This window comes from Orbicella franksi, chromosome 7 (assembly GCF_964199315.1).
Source record: "Orbicella franksi chromosome 7, jaOrbFran1.1, whole genome shotgun sequence".
NCBI classification, from domain to species: domain Eukaryota; kingdom Metazoa; phylum Cnidaria; class Anthozoa; order Scleractinia; family Merulinidae; genus Orbicella; species Orbicella franksi.
Genome location: NC_138151.1, coordinates 23,630,627 through 23,650,139, shown reverse-complemented (window position 1 = coordinate 23,650,139; position 19,513 = coordinate 23,630,627). Strand labels below are relative to the sequence as shown.

At 38.3% G+C, this 19,513-nt stretch overlaps 2 protein-coding genes and 1 long non-coding RNA gene across 3 annotated transcripts in view; 2 read left to right on the top strand and 1 right to left on the bottom strand.

Moving 5' to 3' along the window:
- Positions 1-19,513, bottom strand: part of LOC145492241 (uncharacterized) — a 629,788-nt gene that overhangs the window by 29,831 nt on the left and 580,444 nt on the right. The window lies entirely within an intron of this gene.
- On the top strand, positions 6,600-9,858 carry LOC145492541 (uncharacterized). Its single transcript, XR_014050014.1, has 2 exons — positions 6,600-8,646; positions 9,661-9,858. It is a non-coding gene; the product is annotated as an uncharacterized LOC145492541 (long non-coding RNA).
- LOC145492689 (uncharacterized) lies at positions 13,332-17,607 on the top strand. Its single transcript, XM_081472095.1, has 5 exons — positions 13,332-13,595; positions 14,421-14,492; positions 16,209-16,286; positions 16,958-17,038; positions 17,529-17,607. Exons 1-5 carry the CDS (start codon positions 13,573-13,575, stop codon positions 17,605-17,607), a joined length of 333 nt encoding a protein of 110 aa, XP_081328221.1. The 5' UTR covers positions 13,332-13,572.

Below are 19,513 nucleotides of genomic sequence, written 5' to 3'. Positions count from 1 at the left end.
ATAAATAAAGATTACTTACTTACTTACTATCTTTTATTTTTCAGTTTAGATTATTTGCAGATCGCGGGTGTTAATTACTGTGGCTACCAAACTGGAACGTTTGTTCTGGTGAGTGTGAACAGCGAGAACCTACACATAACATTTCACACAAACGGCGTCACCGAGAAAAGAGGATTTGTTGTACAACTCACTACTGTTGAACACGGTAAGTGGAAAGTTAGCGAGTTAGGGGGTTGGGGGGGGGGGTGTTGAGGGGGGCGCTTGGGATTGTCACCTTGTATAATTTTGTTTTCGCTATTGCTTGAGTAGTATTCTTTTTGCAGGTGCATGGTATTTTTTTGTCTTCTTCTATGCACGAATCTTGTCCTTTTTTTCCATGTTGCTCTTAATAACGCTTTCCCTCTTTTCAGTTATTGGCGACTTATTAGTTAGGTGGTTAGATTAATTTAATTTAATAGTGTTAAGTCCTGAAGGTAATACCGTGTCTAAATAAAGATTTTACCTTTTTACCTTAACTTTACCTTTTTTTTTTCAAATTTGGTTTTTCCAAAACACCCCTTCCCCCCATCACCGTTCTAATGATCCGTCCCCACCAGACCGTAGAGGGAGCTATTTGAGGCACCAAACGACCCACACGTCTCTAAAAATGCAAGCCCAGGGCATTGTGTATTTATTCCAGTTGCATAACAAACGTTACTAACTGGCTATATGTACATGTTCATGGGACTTACAAGCTTTCAACCTTCCCAAGCCTAATACATATTATATTACATTACATTATATTATATCTGTTATATCATATGAAATTATATTATTATATTAATACTTAATTGACCACTCCCCTAGAGAAGCTTTTCAGGGCCAATGAAACAAACAATACGAACGAAAACAACAGAGTTCAAGAGGCAGACCAGTTGGCTGGCTATGTACGAGGATGACCGAGGGGTTGAACCAGGCACTTACCCAGAACAACACTAGCTAGTGGCCAGAGCGGGATTTGAACCCGGGTCACTGCATTGAAATCCAGCGCCCTAAACCACTCGGCCATCCTCCCTCCACATGCCTTCGATATACTTTGGAGTGACTTTTTGCGAAAATGCATAGGACGAAAACCAAGATACAAGTGTTATTGCACAGTGAAGCATTACATATCTATTTTGCTCCGTGCTATAAAGAATTACATATACCAATACAGAGGTCAATACTAGTTATGCTCGATCAGGGGTAGGAAGGTTGAATGGAAGGCCGACGTTTACACCGTGCCATAAATAATACAGGCAATCAGAATGCAGTAAAGCCGTTGTATATTTGCCGGTATTCCACTGAACCTTCCCATGCATCGCATTGATTGTGCAGGTCTATGTTTTTTTTTTTTTTTTTCCTATGAAAAACCATAGAAAAACCATAGAAAATACATGCAATTGAAAGCTTTCTCGTGACCATGGAATATCCTACTTGTCACTAGTATTTTCTAGGCATACACACTCGCCTAAAGGTTCGTGTGTATACGAAGAAAATAAAAGCGACTCGTTGGACATTCCATGGGATACCAATCAAAAGCACTACATAACTAGTATTTATACAACGGTTTTCTGCATTCTAATTGGCTGTATTTCCTATGATATCGCACAAAGCCATGTACACGATTTCCTCTGTTGATTTGAACAGATTATTGTGCAAACAATAACCAAATAAAAACATATATGTGACATTAATGAAAGAAACGGTATTTGGTATGATTTAGTCTGCAGACTGCCGTGTTCCTATTTACGGTCGGCTGGTTTCTGGAAAACCTGGTCCTGCAAAAATGTAACTTCTCTGACGAGCATCGTAAAATGTGTACCAACAACTACTAAGAAACTGTAAGATAGTGTTAACTGGTTTATTTGACACTTTTTAGCCAAATGATTAGTATGATTTTCTCGAAAACGTTGACACTGCAAATTACAAAAGGCCAGCTCCCAGGCGTGTTAGCTTGTTAGCTCAGTTGGTAGAGCGCCGGTTACATCGGTATCGCACAGTTCACTTGCATCTTCATTCTTTAATCCAATTAAATCAATCAATCTTTATTTATACACGAAATAGTATCATATTTATATAGTCTTTATATGGATTCGTGTGAATTTATAATGGAAATTGAACTGAGTGTAGTGCAATTTGGTCTGAAATCACACGCGTGATTTAAAATCACCAGTATTATTTCAGACAAAAATCGCACGACATGAAGTTCAATGACCACTTTATTACGCCCATTTTGAAATCACGCCATTTTTTGCCAGTGTTAATATTTATTTAATGTTTACTTCAGGAAAACCCGTTTTGAATTTTGATGGGCTTAAAAAAGGATGAGATTTAGGGCACAAAATAGTGCGATTTGGGAATAAATTGCATTGTTGCGAGCCAATCAGATTGCAATAATAACCAATGATTTTCAAATGGGTGTAATAAAGCCTAAAATACATTGAGTAACTATTTAACTCAGAGAATAAGCTGCAATAACAGCTAAGGAATATTTTTTCTAATTAAAAACCGTTATAAGAAAAAACTATGCATGGCTTGACTCTGACAGCATCACCTTCATCTAAAGGCTCTAAATTGCGGGCACCTGTTTTGTATTAGCGACCTGTTCAAGTATAAGATTTCCACACATTCACACTGAATTTAGATCCTCTCTTTTGTCGACGTAGGGAAGCCTTTCCGTCTCATTTCACTTCGGGATCATTTAATTATTCTATATGTTTCTCTGTGGCTTGTGATCACCTTTACGTCAATGTTGATGGTAATCTGAGTCTGTTGACAAATCAAGAAGTACAGCTAAGGCAACACATTGCAGATGAATCACTAACAGAGATTTTTTCTCTTTTCTCAGACATATTTTCTCAAGTACTACACCATTCTTGGCCGACTATTTGTTTGATAACTTGACGAATCTGGTGCTGTTGTGAGTGGAACGTCGGTTATAGTCCCCAATATGCATGCCTCAATAATTATGGTGATACCTAATATTTAATTAATATGCAGTATGACATTAGTATAGAATCTGAGGCATGCAAATATCATTTGCTACACATCTAATACTTCCACCAGGAAATAGTAAGGAGCGAATCAGTGAATGACACAATTTTACAATTGCCGGCGTAATGATTTTAAATATGAGATTAAATGGCAAGCCAGGTAGACAAGCATAGGACAAGACAAGTACAAGGATATCCCCCATTGCATGCTGATTTTAGCAAAGCTCTGAAGTTTCTAGGAGGTTTAGATCTCATTCAAACTCAAAGAGTACCAGGCAATTTGAATTTCCCGTATGGCGTACGAGTACACACGTCTGCTCTCTGTACATTTCTTTGTAAAATGTGCAAGATTGTTGAATTTCGTCGAGTTTAAAGATGATATCTACAAAACGAAGCAGTTTTGAAAAGAAGGCGTCACTAAATGTCAATTTCGCTAGCTGGATGCATTATCTATACAAACTTGTGATCAAAAAAGTACGACAGAGGACAGAAATATTCCATGCAGCATACTAATAGAAAGTCAATGTGGTACACCGAATCTACAGGGCCCGCGGAGCAATTTTTAGAGTGCAGGGGCTGCTCCCGCCTCTTCAACTGACGGGGAAAGGAGAGAGAGAAGTGACTCTAGAAACGGTTAAAACTTATTTCGTCAGGCTTGGATGTTTCCCCGTGACCCCCAACAGCTTTAGCCGACCACTATTAGTCCGTTATTAAAACAGTTTTTATTTTTGAAAATCTATTTTACTAAATTCATTTTTTTCCAAAACAAAAAGTGGGGTGGCCCCTTCCCCTGCGCGGTCCGATCCCTGACCTAGGACTTCCATCTGAAAGACTTTTTGTCTCTGAAAGGCCATCAGTCTTAAAACGTCAACATTACTACACGACCTTAAACACTGCCTTCAATACTACTTTCCTTTTACTTTTATGTATGACTTTATTATAACTACCTCTTTCGTAACTATTAACAGGGATCTTCGTTCTAACGCAATTGTACGTCTAACTGGTGTTGTCTTTGGTAAACTAAGAAAGCTGCAAATACTGTGAGTAATCTGTGGAAAACATTAGCCAAATATACAGGTTATGGTTTGCTCCCCTTTTAAGAATTTGGCTTGATATTCTAGGAGCATTTTCGTTATGAAAAGTGGTATTTGATGGTTCTTCGATTTTTTTTGACCTCCAAAACATGAAAACGGAATAAAGTCTCCGAAAGATACCGTTGGGGAAAATTTAGTTTAAACAAGGACACTGCCTATACACTGTAAAAATTGATTACAATCCCAGACAAAAAAGTTGGGACATGAAGCAGGTTCTCCCCTCTCCCCACTTACAATGTTGATAATCAGGAGATTTTTCCCCTTTTTGTTGAAAAAAAAAAAAAAAAACGCGACCTTTTCCAACATTGATTAGGGGGCATAGAGGTTACGTGATCTAGCTCAACTGTCCCAACTACTTCTGTCCGGGATTGTAGTTAAAATAACTATTTTAAATAGTCACGACCGATAGCAATAGTCATTATAATCATTCTTAACAATCGAAATTGTCAACAAATGAAAACAGTTAAATTAACTTTGGGTAATAGGTGGTTTTAACCATTAACATTAGCTGTATAACTCTAAATGACTATTCCTATTAGTGCTTAAACGACCAAAATATTAGTCACGGTACACTGTGGCTACAATTGAATTTGGAGCCCCTACCTGTTTCTCCAATAACCACGATTCGCAGCCTTCTCGAATTTTTTTCTTTCGTTTCAGTTCACTTATACTGACATCTTCGAGTCGCAATGACTATGTCGTGAGCTGGGAACCTTCCCGGGTGAACCTTACGCTACGATGTTGACGGCTCGACGTCTAGAATAAAATGACTGACGGCTCGCCCAGTCCAATTATTTGCAAGGTGTCTTGGCAGTGTCCGTATTTAAGGCAGGGGAGTCCTTTGTCTTATAGTCATACCTCACAAAACGGGAAACAAGTAGTTAACGTTAATTGTTTATTTACACAGGGATCTGTCGTCCAACACTATTTCAACGCTACCCGAAGATTCGTTTATGAATCTGACTAATCTAGAAAGGCTGTGAGTCAAGATTAAGCGTTACGGTAACAACAAAGCGACAATATCGAATGGCAGCTCTCAGTGGATATTATCATAAATCAGGACGCCGTTTGCCGGCGTTACATGATTATGATGATGATGATGCCAAGAGCAAGAGATATTGATCAGAAATGTGTCTTACAATGACCACAACTACTACTTTCACCATAAAAACAACACTTAAAACAACGTTTTTTTTTTATGTTTGTTTCTACACTAAGGATAAAAATAGATAAATTCGACCTCAAATATAACAAAAGTGTAGTTTTGCACGCCTTTTTCGTGCTTCATTGGTTTTTGTTGTCCTTTTTGGAATCGAGGGAAAAGAACACATCTTGCTTGAGGTAAAACTAGTGTGAGATCAGAACTAGCTATAGCCTCCAAACTTGTTACCTCAAAAAAAGTTTAATAACCTTCAAAAAATGTTTAATAGGACGTTGTCTTCAAATGCTATAAAACTCCTACCCGATGGCGTGTTTGCAAAACTGACAAAGCTGCAGGAACTGTAAGTGATAAAATCAGTACACCACGTGTAGCTTCTATGTATTGTTTCATAATAGCGGGTATTCGTTCACGTGACCAGCGGCCATATTGGTTTATTGAAACGAAAAAAATATTTTGCATAAAAATAGAGTTCAGTTCCCAGAAGACTGGTTTACTCCTCCAACATGGCACACACTCTACCCCCCAAATTACAGCTGCGTGCTTAGTTACCTGGCCTCTGGGTCAGGAAGAACAAACCTGTCATTGTTTTTACACTGTTTTTACACTCAAATGATTAAAAACTACATAAACTTGAATACGCGTACTTGTAATTCGTTGCTTGTACGAACGTACGGTTTCGAAAACTAACAACAAAGGAAAATTACAACTATGAATACGGGAAAAAAACAGGCAAGAACGAAACCAAAACTGACGTTTGTGTCCTTATAATGTTGACGGTGACGGTATACTACTTCGATCAAGCACATGCTTTTTTGACTCGCAACGCATCTCGGGATCATAACTAAAGAGTGCATGACATCACGCGTAAGGGCAGTAACATCAAGTAGTAGGGAGTGTAACAAAACCACAACGGCATCGGCAACGGGAACGTCGCTAAACAAAAGATTTAATGAGCAGAACAATGGCGGTGCAAGTGCGTTGTAATTCTTGGTATATTTCTTTGTCGTCCTCTGTAAAACAACGTGAAATGACCAAATTCTGCGTTATCTGGAGACCGTGAACGACGACGGCTAATTTTCAAAATTTCTATTTCGAAATTAACGCTGTGTTCCATATCCAGTTTCGAGGAAGTTTTGATAGTGAGAAACAAACTTAATGACTTTAGATTATCGCGAGATTCGCAAGTACAATATCAGTTCATTTTTAAATCGACGTTGTCCTCGGCGTCGCCATCGTGGTTTCCTAGACTCCCTATTATTAATAGCTTTTACCGTTGTTAGGTAGTTAGGGTAAGGTTAATAGCCTTGTTGATGCCTGTAACTGCATTCACAATGGCTGCTCTCTTCTAACATGAGCTGAAAGACAATGAAAAATTTATCACTTGCTCATTTGCTCACAGTAAGATTTAATTATGTTACACGAGCACGATAGAACTTCCAGCGTGATTTCGAAAAAAGTAAAATGCATGGGATTTCTAGACTAACAAAATTTAACCTCGTGACATTCCTATTCTGACCATCTCTGGGTCGTCGACACCAAACGTCATATTCTGAATAAATGATTCTATAATGGGTCTAAGAGATGCTGCTGGAAGCGGCATTTTTTTAAAAGTTGGTAAATAAAAATAAGTCCTTGAATGGGGGATAGTAATTTAGTCACGCAATTTTAGGTACATATAATATACGCAAGTCTGATAGAATTATATTTGTTGAAGTCTTACCATTTTACAGGTATTTGTCATCAAACGCGATCAGGGTATTACCTGAAGGGGTATTTGCAAATCTGCGGGATCTTAAATATCTGTAAGAACACGATTGCGAGCCAAAACGCGCCTTTAACTGTATATCCTTACTGTAATTAGATATCTGATTTGTACAAAGTGTAAAAACTATGAAACAAAACAAAGAACAAATCGCTAGAATTGTTTTCAAGGTTATTCCATGATATGCAAGACTCCGAAATGTGGCCTCCGTGCCTTGTCTTCTCTTACTTATTATGTTTTTAGGCTGTGGTACGTCAACTTAAAAATTCAAACCTGCCCTCCCCCGCTCCCAAATGTTATCCGAAATCTTAAACGAGAACTACTCGTACTACAAACAACAAATACAAGCATGTCTTTTTTGCTTAAGAAAAAAAACCTATATATTCAGTTTTAACGGCTTATCTTTTCACAGGTATTTAACTTCAAATGCAATTGAATTCTTACCTGAGAGAGTGTTTGCCAACCTCACAAAACTTTTCCTCCTGTAAGTCAAGATTATTGTACTGGAAACAAACTTAAACGAATGTTCATTCAACGTACTAGGACGACCACCGACAGTCAACAAACCTTGAAAGGCATTAACAGCGCGGGTCAAATGAAAGGCTAATTGCAAATCATTGTATTGTACAAAATATGTGTTAGGGAAGAAGGAGGGATAAACTGAAGCACGTGTTCACACCAAGGTTGACCCGGCGCGGGATAACAACTGAGCATGTGATCTTGCCGATTACATGACAACTGTGTCATGGGAGGGAGGGGGTATGCACTAATTGAACAGTATCTTACCTCTTTCCAGGCCCTGTCATAATACAGTTAGCACAACAATATGCCGAGGAAAGACATAAAAGTTCCTTCCATGACTTCTTTCTTTTCCTTTTTGTTTTCCTAGGGATATGTCATCAAACCATATTGCAGCGTTGCCAGAACGTTTATTTTTGAAACAGTCAAAACTTTACACCTTGTACGTCATTTTTTATGATAGCGAGGATACTTTGGGTGGAATATGCCTTAAAAACAAACACAGATTAAAACGTCTTCTTTTGTGACTGGGTTTAGGAATTAAAGGATACGGAGAAAAAAACGTTTTCCAGAAGAAAGGTTATTCTCAACACGGATTACCCTATCCGTACATGACAAGAAAATGTTCCAAAAAAAAAAATGTTTAAACGCTGTTGTTTATAGTGGTCAAGAAACCAGTGGATGTTATAGTCAAGATCAACTGAATGAAACTGATTTTCAGCGCTACCACCCTTCATAAGCATGGTAGCCTACGCATGATTTTCCTGCAAAAATCTTCCCAAAATAAACGTCATATGCTGACTTTTTGCATAGTGCTATCGGGAGATGGATCAACGGGATAAAATTCCTTCCATCTGAAAGTGCAGTAAGAACTCAAACATGGCGTATAGTTTAAAAGATATTCCGTAGGATCCGAATCGCAATCCCGATACCTTTTGAACTTGCCGCTGAATAACAGGGACGAACGGCTAAGTAGGAAATTTTGTATTCTATGAATAAAATACCGCCTCACCTTTCTTTCAGGCGTCTGAAATCCAACAATATCACAAGGCTACCTGAAGGGGTGTTTTCAAGCCTGAAGATACTAGATTTCCTGTAAGTGAAAATTGAAGCATTTAAGGGCGGTGTCGTGTATTTTGATTGTGCATCTGCACTTCTGAGATTGTCCGAGAACAGGGTTTCTTTAAGACGGTGCTTCCTTAAGCAAAAGTACTCCTGCGGTTTTCATATAATTATGTGAGAAAGGCAGATCTTAATTAATGAGGGCTAGAGGGATCTAAAAATAAGTCCAGAGGTGGTCACTCAGTTTTGAGTAGAATTGAGCACCGAATTGTAATGAAAATTTCAATCTGGTGTTACTTGTTCACTATGATTAATTTAAAAATATCTCTAAAAATCCTCGGTTACCCCAAAATTTCTATCTAGATTCCACCAGCCCTTGCAAAGGTTTGGTTTTCCCAAATAGCTATAAGCTGCCCAGGATACAGATGAATCTTTTCCTGTTGAGTAAAGCCACCCTCTACGTTAACATATCATCTGAATTTACTCCATAGCAAGGCTTAGCACATATAACCAGACAAAGGTGGTTCCAAGCAAAAGGCAAACCATGTAGTCACGCTTGGACCTATGTCAGTGCCAACTTTCTTTGTATAGCACCAGGAATGGGTAATGGAAACAAAAAATTCAGGACAAAAGTGAGACTAGCCCTAAAAAAAATTATCATGCGATATATCACGATTTGAAAGGGTCATTTCAAATGGGTTTAGCTAAGAGAGTTTGATGAAGCCTTTCACTAGCAAATAAGCCGGCTGAGTGCAGTTGTAGGAAATTTTCTTCGCGACAGATCCACAGCAGCCAAGCTCAGCCATATTTATCCCATGCTGGTAAGGATCATGATGCGAATGAAAAATTTCATAAACAGGCGCTTGTCGCCGAGAATGAGCAAGCCTTATTGATGGAAGATTTATTTTGATATAGAGATACTGAACGAAGTTTTCGTTATTGAACATCAACAGGCCTTACTACTACCAGTTTTAACCGCATGCGCCGCGCACAAAGCATATTATGTTAGTTCCTTCACTGATTTGACTTTCCTTGTGTTTCGTCAAGGGATTTGTCGAACAACTCTATCAAAGTCCTTCCTGAGGAGGTGTTTGGCAATCTGAAAGAGCTAGTGTTTCTGTAAGTTAACTCGGTACCATTGACTCGGTAATACAACCAGAAAACGACTACCTTTTGTTTTCCCATCCCCCATTAGTGTAAAAAGTTAAAGGTTCCTCTATGATTTTCTTGTCCAAAAATGCTAAAATCGTAGTTCCGAAAATAAAAAGTGTTGTTGAATATAACATCATTAATATAATTTTGAACAGGATAAAGGATCACAAATTGTCTTGAAATAACGAGATACACTCTCGTCGGATTTTCGGATAGTACTCACCAGATTAACCTCCCACGCAGTCGTTTTTAGGTGACTCGTATTTCACCTCCCCACAAAATGACTTGTTTGTGGAGAGGAGGTGAAATCGGAGTCCCCTAAAAACAACTACGTGGGAGGCTATCACCAGATCGACTCAAAAACACCGTTTGATTTCTCGTTTAACCAACGACTCCCTCTTAGGGTTTATTTCCCAGACCAAGGGAACACCTTCTTTTTATTTGTGTTTTCTCAAAAAAAGACCAGACCTCATGAAAACAAAGCTCCAGTGGAACAGTTAGAGCAATTTGTCTTCAGAATCGAATGTATGACAACTTTAACAAACACATACGCATTTAGTCTTCAAGCCTCTGCCTTTGGCCTCTCTTTGTAATTCCGCGTTAGTGCTAAATTAAAAAAAGAGAACTAAGTTTCATAAATCAAAAAGTCATCTGAGGTCGATGAAGCTAAGTCCAAATAGTTTTTTTTCTGATTTCCCTTATCTATTTTGTATTGGAATCGTTGCAATTTTATCATGAAATGAAATCAAGGCGAGGCCGGGCAGCTCGGGGAGACGATGGTTTTTCGACTCAACGTTTAAGGTAATTCCACTGAAATAGAACCTGCGCTGAGATTTTTGTGAAACTTTGCCTATTGATTGTTTATATTATAGGAACTTAAATTTAATTTTGAAATAAAAATGAAGGGTCCCCATGTTCGTTTAGGGGCAACAGCACCTTGTTTATACCCATATAAATCCTTATAATAGCACCATGATTGTAGTCACGATTGCTTGCTAAATTCACGTTTCCGACGATTGCTTTTTGTTCTACACTGAGAATTTGTCCATATTTATTTTACACAGATAAATTTATTACTCAATTCAAAACAACAGAAAAAAATGATAAGTCACCATACTCGTTTGCGAGAAAATGACGATTTACCTCTATGGCGAGGTCCAGCTGTGAAGAAAAAGCCGCGATTTTTTAATGCGCGCGCGTTAATCACGCGTGAAATTATGCGCAATAGGGATGCGCAATGCAATACTGAGGAATAACCTTAACCGCTCGACAAAACATTCAAATAGTGTTAACATTTGACATTATTTAAAGAGAGACAAATGTTTGACCGACAGCAAATAATTCATCCAATAAACTAAAATTGGTGGAAAATCATCTCAGGTATAGAGGTAAACGTTCTAAACCTTTTTACCAGCAACATGTATAATGTTGTATAACGATGTTAGAACGCTTTCGAGAGCTAGAAGAACTACGATCGTGGGACTAAATTTTAAATTATGAATCAAACCTCTGGATATAGTTGACCATCTTAGGTTAAAACTGCAGTCTACCAGTAAATCTAAAGTATTTGTTCACGTGTTCACAGCGATTTGTCATCAAACTCTATTACTGTGCTCCCAGGAAGAGCGTTTTCTAACTTGAAATATCTAAGCGATCTGTAAGTGAAGAGAAGACTAAGCTCTAACAGCTGCGTACTTCAAGATGTGACCCGTGCCTAGAAAATGCAGTTAAAGTATTTATTCACCTCTATCAATAACCCATGTCTAGTTTTCCTGGGCTTTTATTTTTCTTGATTTCCGAACAAGATGTGGATGGGAGGGTGAGGGAAGGATGTGATGGCCATTGCGGCTTCAAGAAAATTTCAGCGGTGATACTCACGAAGCATAAAACAGATCCAAAACGGCATCCGTTCAAGTCAAAAGTGGTGCACCTGTCACATTTAGCAGGGGAACAATGCCAATAATATCTCTGAAAGACCGCCAACGTGGATCTTCCACTCCCTTAATTCTCTCCCATGATCCACCAGTACGAGAAAAAATGATTACGTATTTCAAACAGTACAAGCAGTTCATGAATATCTGTGTGTGTTTTTTCCTTGGAACACTGAACTTTCCACGCCGATGATTGGTAACCACTTTCAACCAATAAGAATCAAAACTGACTAAAAGTAATCGCAACTTCCACGCACGCATTTTGCCGTGCTTGGTGCCAATAGGTTATTTCCGAATTACCTCAGGCCTCTTCAGTTTTCAAAACGAATCTAGGTGCTTATCCTTTCATATGCAAATCAGTTTTCATTCACAAGCAAATTTAACTCATTGATTTGCATATGAAAGGGTGAGCACAAAGACTCGCTTTCAGAAAGAGGGCCTGAGGTAATTCGGAAATGACCTATTGCATGCAATTGCTTAAAATTCTGATGGGCCGTTTGCGTCTGTTGTGACTGGCCCTGGATATTTCCTTGGGTTTCGTTTTATGACAATCAATTAAAACCGCTCTTTTTCCCGTCTGGCATGTTTCTTTATGTTTATTCACGTAGTCGGTCGCCAAATAGAATTAAGACTTCTTTCTGTAAGGAAAGGATCTTTTATAAGAAAAACAGTTGATGACTTAATTCCTTGATAGCGAAACGTCTATAGCCTAGATTTCTCCAGGAAGCCTAATTTTTCTTTGGCTGTTCACAGGTATTTGTCATCAAACGCCATTAAAGTTCTACCTGATGGCGTGTTTGCTAATCTAACAGAGCTTTGGAAACTGTAAGACTGTTTTAATATGGAGTAAAAACTTTATTCCTTATTTGAATGACAGCATAAGAGTTAGGGCCCGTACGTACTAGGCGAATTTTTGTTTATTTCGAGAAAAAATATCTGTCATCAGTTCCGTTATGCAAGCTAAGTGCGAACGGCGCTTTTCGTCCTACCAAAATTTTGCCAAGCCGTACCAAACTTCAAAAGCGCCGTCGTCCTGCCTCGAGCAGGAAAAATTTTTGTCAAGCGTCAAAACTGTCGGATTTTACAATTTGCAGGCGTTAAAATGGCTGAAAATGTCAAAATTTGGTGGAGACAAAATTTGTCGAGATTTTTGTCAGAGCCAAACAAATCTTTTCAACCAAGTGCGCACGGGCCCTTAGGCCAAGGGAGTCTGGTCCAAATCAATTTTAGCGCAAAACTGTTTCATGGTGTTAATTATTTTCTTATAGCTTATAAATTATTGGCAAGGGTTGAAAAAGGGTGTCTAGTGAGAAGACGCGAGAAGTGGGGCGGTCGTTTATGGGACTAGCAACTGTTAAGCAGAAAAAATAAACAGGAGAGCGTAATGCGTTTTACTTCTGAATAAAGTGTGAAATGGGACGTGTTTCTATCAGATTAAAGAAACTATTACGTTCAAGTGTATGTGGTTCTGCTATTTAGAACAGATTAAACTGTTCCATTTATGTGATACTACCTAATTGCAGGCATTTAGAATCAAACTTCATAACGGAGTTGCCTAAAGGAGCGTTCGACAACTTCAAAAAGATTCGTTTCCTGTGAGTGGAAATAAAGTACTCGACGACATTGATTTGGAACCTGACTTTATCTTTATCCCCAATTACGGGAAAAAATGTGCGTTCGCTAGCTCTGTAGCACCATTGGGAGAGTAATCCTGTGCTTACTAGTAAAGGGAATGTACAGGCAATTTTTTGGAAAAGAAGCCCAAAATCTCAACTAGAAATTGGTTACGGTCAAATTTCGTGCGACAACTTTTGTTTCTTTTATCAGGTTTTTGCAGTCAAACAACATTACAGTCTTGCCTGACAGAATATTTGGCATGCTAAACAAGTTAGACTTCCTGTACGTATATAAGTCACCATAAATAAGAACTTTGAAGGAGTAGCGTACAACATCTGATCAAAGGAAAAAATATAGTTCCATAAAAAGTGATTTGATGAGTGATATTTCAAAGTCACGCTCTGCCATACTGACCGAGTGATAGCGAGGTCAACACAGCAACAACGAGGTTTGAAATTTTTCCGTTAATACCGTACGTTAAAGGTTACTAAATTGTTTATGATATATAATGGTAATAGGACTGAGTGGATTCCAATTCGGTCTGTGACCATACGAGTGATTAACAACATCACGATTATGATTACAGACCGAATTGGACGACACGAAGTCCTGTTACCAATTAATCGTAACTGTAACAAAATCCGAGAAAGAAATGAGAGAAAAACTACCCTCTTGCAGCGCGCGCGCGCGATGGACTGTACTGTCCAATTACTTTGGCATGACACGTACAGTCCAATTACACTGTCCTATTTGGGCGAAAATCGTAGCTGGTGATAGCCAATCAGATGCGAGAATTTTGTTACAGTTACGATTAGAATTTAAGAAAAAAAAAACAGCTTATAGTTTTGTTTTGTTTTTGCATAATTTATTGTCGGCCCCTGGGCATTACGGGAGAATTTTGCCTTCGCGCTTAGCCAATCAGAGCGAGAGTTATATCGGCTACAAACACCAGCCATTTACCTATGATATTAAATACTCAAAGTTCGCAAAGTGGTCTCCTTTGAGGACCGAAACATATCACAACAGTATCATATGATGATCGAACTTCGTTATCATTTCTACACAGCTCTTATCTTGATTTTGCCATTTTGTTTTTATTTGCATCAGCTCTTTGTGGAACAACAAAATATCAAAGATATCAAATGCAACGTTTGCTAATACTACCGAACTCCAATACCTGTATGTATAAAACCACCAAATTTGTGTTGAAGTTGTGAAGTAAAGCAAAGACGGAGTGATTTTTTTCTGGTGTGTGGAACGCTAAATTTAGTTAAAATATATATTGTAATCCACATGAGATTCAAATTTGTATAGGAAATCGCACGAACTCGAGTACAATTCGTGATTAATAGGTACAAGGGAGTGAATTGTACGAGAAGATTGTGCATTTTTTTTTTTTATAGTTATAGTTCGCTCAACAAAACTACCAATTGTATGAGCCGTCGCGCAACTTGTTAATTATCGTTTATTCTGATAAATTAGCCCAACAAATCATTCCAGGGTCTTCCAGAGAATGGTAACTTATGTGCCTTTTAGTTTATACGCCTTTTCGTCCAGTTTCACTCGTCAAAACATTCAAATTTGCAACGTTTGGCTAAGCTCACGCACCGTTGTCATGAAACCTTGTCTTAAGGAGTGGTATTTGGAATAAATTGTGCTGCTCAGGACCAATCACAAATGAGTAATTTTGTTAAGTGTTCTTTAAATGAAGGTATCAATACTAATACTATTACTGACGCTACAGTAAAAACCAGAATAAACGAACAAGTGGATTAAGAACACTCGGGCTGAAATTTTGTCAAAGAAGTACCATATACACAAGAACATATTCAGCCTGAAAAACGGAAATTGCTCTTATATATATATAAAAAAAATTGGCTGCCAGTTAGATTAGAATAACGAGTTGTTTATCACCAGAACTGCTATCCCTCCCCAGTGTAATATTATAGCCTTGATTAATACAGTTAAGGTTTTGTTCCATCCATCAATTAAGTTAAAATGTTGTGCTTGCCCATTGATTTAATCTGTTGGCAGTCTATGCAGTATTTGATTTTTAGAAAAAAATTTAAGAACTCCTTAAGAACATTTTCAGGCTGATTTTGCAGAAAACACCCGATATACAAGAACAAAATCAACCTGAACCCCCAAAACACGTGTTCTTTTATGCAGGTTTTTACTGTATCAATAACACTTGTCACTGACACTGACACTGGCAGCTGCAATGAAAAATTAATGATAATGACAATGTCTTTGTCATGTCACTGATAATGGCAGTGTCACTGACAAAGACAATGACACTGGCAATGAGACTGATCGTGGCAATGACAATGACATTGAGGTGACAGTTACAATGACAGTGATACTGACCAACTGATGTTCATCGATACCAGTAGAAGAGATCTCTGTATGTCCGCGTTTATTTCTGTCTATCTGCCGACCTGTCTGTCGGTAAGAACTTGAATTCAGTGTGTAAGTACACGTGAAAGCGTTCACTTCGTTCTTAGGTCGAACTTAGAGGGTGTCTTTGAACAATGGGTTAAGTGCACTTCAAAAACAAAATCCAACAGCACCCAGCACTCAAACACACCCATTGTGTTGGATGCAAGAATATTGGATGTTTTTTACCAGCAAAGTTGGGAACGCTTCGACTGAGCACTGCTAAGCCAATTCAGAACGGTGCTTGTGAGAACAGGGATCATACTGACTCGGTCCCATCAAGCAGAAAATGAGCGCTGAAGGGGGAAAGCTCTAATATCTTCACGGCTTCCGTGAAACGTATAATGAACCACCTAATATGTTATTGTTGTTAGCAGTTGATCCATTTAAAGAAATGTTTAACCGTAAGTATTTAATTAATCTTACGTCGTTTTCCCTGTTACGTTTTGTGCATTTTAGATTTCTAGGCAGCAATCGTTTGGAGATGATTCCAAGCGGAGCATTCAGTAATCTAAATTCGAGGTCAAATCAAGTGATGTAAGACAAAACATTTAATTTGTTAAAACACGCTAGATAGATAAACAGAGACACACACACACAGCTGGTTAATGGTGTCTTTATATCTGTGTAAGCAGGAAAAATGTTTTGTAAATAAATACCGAAAACGAAGCACGGGTTTCTGAGTTTGCAGCAGAATAGCCGGAAAATCCACCATTTTTCTCCGTGACACGTGAAATTTCCTATATCGTAGGATATCTGTTGAGTGCGATCCACGTGATTATTGAGAGCTAGCGCCACGACCATGTTTGGACATGTTTACAATGTGCTAGATAATAACAAAAGATATCTGTTGCGTACTTACGGCGAAAATAAAAATGCATCATCACCTTATTTGCCTTGAATGGGGTGAACTGATAAACAGTACTAGTTGCAAAGTGACACTTTACTTCTTCTTCTTCAAGCGTCTAACTCAAATAATCTGTGCATTATTCTATGGGACAACTGCTTTAGGAAACGATGCCGGTTATTTGTGACGTAAAAAACGGACCCCACATGCACTGTTTTGATAGCAAGATTTGCTTTCGCGACAGTATGATGTGAAAATCCGCGCGAAAAACCGATAAGGTTAAAGTACAATGTCCTTTTCATGTTTCCATTGCTCATTTAATCTGTTGTTGTTGTTGCTGATTTTTATGCTTTACTGCTAGAATCTTGTCAGATAATCCAATAAAGAAAATTGAACCAAAGGCATTTAGAGTTCTTGACAATAAATATGCTTCAATGAAAGTGTAAGTCAACAATGAAAAATAAGTTGTAAGTTATTTATAACGATAAATAAGTTATAATTATGTATGTCCCTTGCTCCTTCTCAGAACAATGGACCCCTTTAGACGTTTCGAAACCAACACAGGTTTTGGGGACAGGTCCCATCCCGCCATCTCCACCCACCCCACCCATGAGATGTGTGAAGGGACAGACCTCAGCACGTAGAAAGAACTTCCCTACCAGCTCTTTTTGAATAGTGTGGGGGTTTCTTTCCGTTCCCTTCAAGATTGCTTGTACTAGCAGAGGTGAAGGAGGCAAGGCCAACAGCTTAGGTTCACTGCCCAATGACGCGACAATCTGAATAGAGGCAGATGTTAGGCAAACCACCTCCAACCAGCTAAGCCAACCAATATGCTAATGAGGTTATTTCACTTAATTTGTAGGTACCTGCATTTGTTTGAACTTTGTTTGTTGTTTATTGTATTTAAAAAATTTTCTCTCCCTTATTTCAAGATTTTTGCAACGAGCAAACTTGAAGAAATTGAGCCTCAGCTCTTTCATCAACATAAGCAAACTGGACTCTAAATTGTAATGTATCATTTTTTGTATTATTACCCAACAAACACAACAACAACAACAACAACAACAACAACAACATCAACAACAACATCAACAACAAATAAAAATGTGCTTTCACTTACCAAGTGTTCAGTTGTGGATCAAGGACGTCAACTTCCTGGCTTTGTTTTTGTTTTCTAAAAGCCTAAGAAATGCTACGCTCATCGTTCAGAATTCTATTGTGTTTCGAACCTGGTACTTCCAGTTTCCCAATGCGCGGCATAATAATTGAATAAATAAGCTTTCGGAAAGCCAGCTAAATGCCGACTACTCTCGTAAAAGAATCGGTAGCTGTCAATCAAACGGTTTGATGTGTGAAGTGTAAATCTCAAATGTAAATCTCTAGGTGTGAAATTGAGTAGTGTAATTGCACTCTAATTAAAGGCGGGCCCCGCGTACAACAGAGAATTTATTCGGGTGCAACTTTTTTCGTGATGTCCTTACAATGATCTGACTGCCCCCGACGGCCAAACAATTTCTCTCAATACATATTTTTTGTGAGTTACTGGCTTCTAGCCAGTCACCTTTATGTCATCATGTGTGTTAGTAAGTAAGTACGTGACTTTTCGGATCTCGCGAAGCGAGGCCGAAAAAACCTCGAGATTTGCTCTAGTTCTTTTGATCAATTTTCACCTTTAAAACGCAAGTTTTAATAAAAATAACTATTATTCCTGTTTAAAATTGCTTCCGTTTAATTTGATATCACTAATGAAGTGAAAACAAAAATGCGAATTTGCTAGTAGAAACGTAGCGTTACGGAGCATTACGAATGACTACGATCCCTAGCCGCTGACCGGCCGAAGGATATTGCAGACTCGTTTTCCCACGCTCTTGCGACATGACGTGACATTGTTTGGATAATCACGTGAGTAGCCGCAATGTTTTCTCAGTTTTCTATCTTTCTTTCTCGTATAACCAGGCACAGCTTTCACCGATTGTGCCAAAGTATTTTTCTCGAAGGATTTTGAGCAGTTTCCGAAAGGTTTTGATTGGAAATACGATTGTTACATGCCTTGAAAGCATTCATCGAGCAAATAAATGCACATTCTCAAATTGATGTTTATTTCATTTTCTCGTACCACCCGGAATTAGATGTAATGTTTGTTTCCTTATAAATAGTAACCTAAGTCAGGATTCCTCGACAGGATTATAAAACGCTCTGCTGGCAAAAAGCCATCTGAACCAAGTCGATAATAGTCGATAAGATCCCTTCAGACGGACTCTCTGGATTCTTTATTATTAAAATACTGACAGATTAGGAATGTTTGCTTCATGTAAGCTTATATAACGATAATTTCGGCGTCGTCAGTTCACCATCGTTTAAGGTTAATACGAAAAGACTTCTTGGAATAAAAACGTTCTCTGGTTAAAAACATATTAAACATAAGCTTTCGGCTATCAGTCTATAACCTTTAACGAATGAAAAATGTGGCGCGCAAGCGAAAATATATACGAATGGGGTGCGAAAAATTGAGAATATCTATTTTCGATTGTGCGCCACATTTTCCATTCGTTAAAGGCTATAGACTGATAGCCGAAAGCTTATGTTTAATATATTTTTAACCAGAGAACGTTTTTATTCCAATATGTCTTATCCTGGTTACAGTTCTATTTTTACTCGAAAAGACTTCTACCTCTCAAGGATGTCATTGCTTTTGTGAAAAGCTTTTATGTAACACGAGTAATTGAGGTCGCCGTCCTATATGAAAAAAACACATTTTGTGTTTGGCGACACGACGGGGACTAGCGAATCAAAGTTTCCCGCGTCCAGTGCCGTTCCTGTCTTGGCCTTCTTATCCTCGCATCGAGCATATGTGTCAAGCATTTTAAATTTGAAAACAAATATTTTGCAATGAAAACAAAACTCTGCAATTCTTTTT

Bases quoted from the DNA above. Each gene is read 5' to 3' on its own strand.
- LOC145492689 (XM_081472095.1), top strand. From the start codon at position 13,573: ATGCTAAACAAGTTAGACTTCCT. The intron at 13,596-14,420 runs GTACGTATATAA...TATTTGCATCAG, and splicing joins CTAAACAAGTTAGACTTCCT to CTCTTTGTGGAACAACAAAA. The intron at 14,493-16,208 runs GTATGTATAAAA...TGTGCATTTTAG, and splicing joins ACTACCGAACTCCAATACCT to ATTTCTAGGCAGCAATCGTT.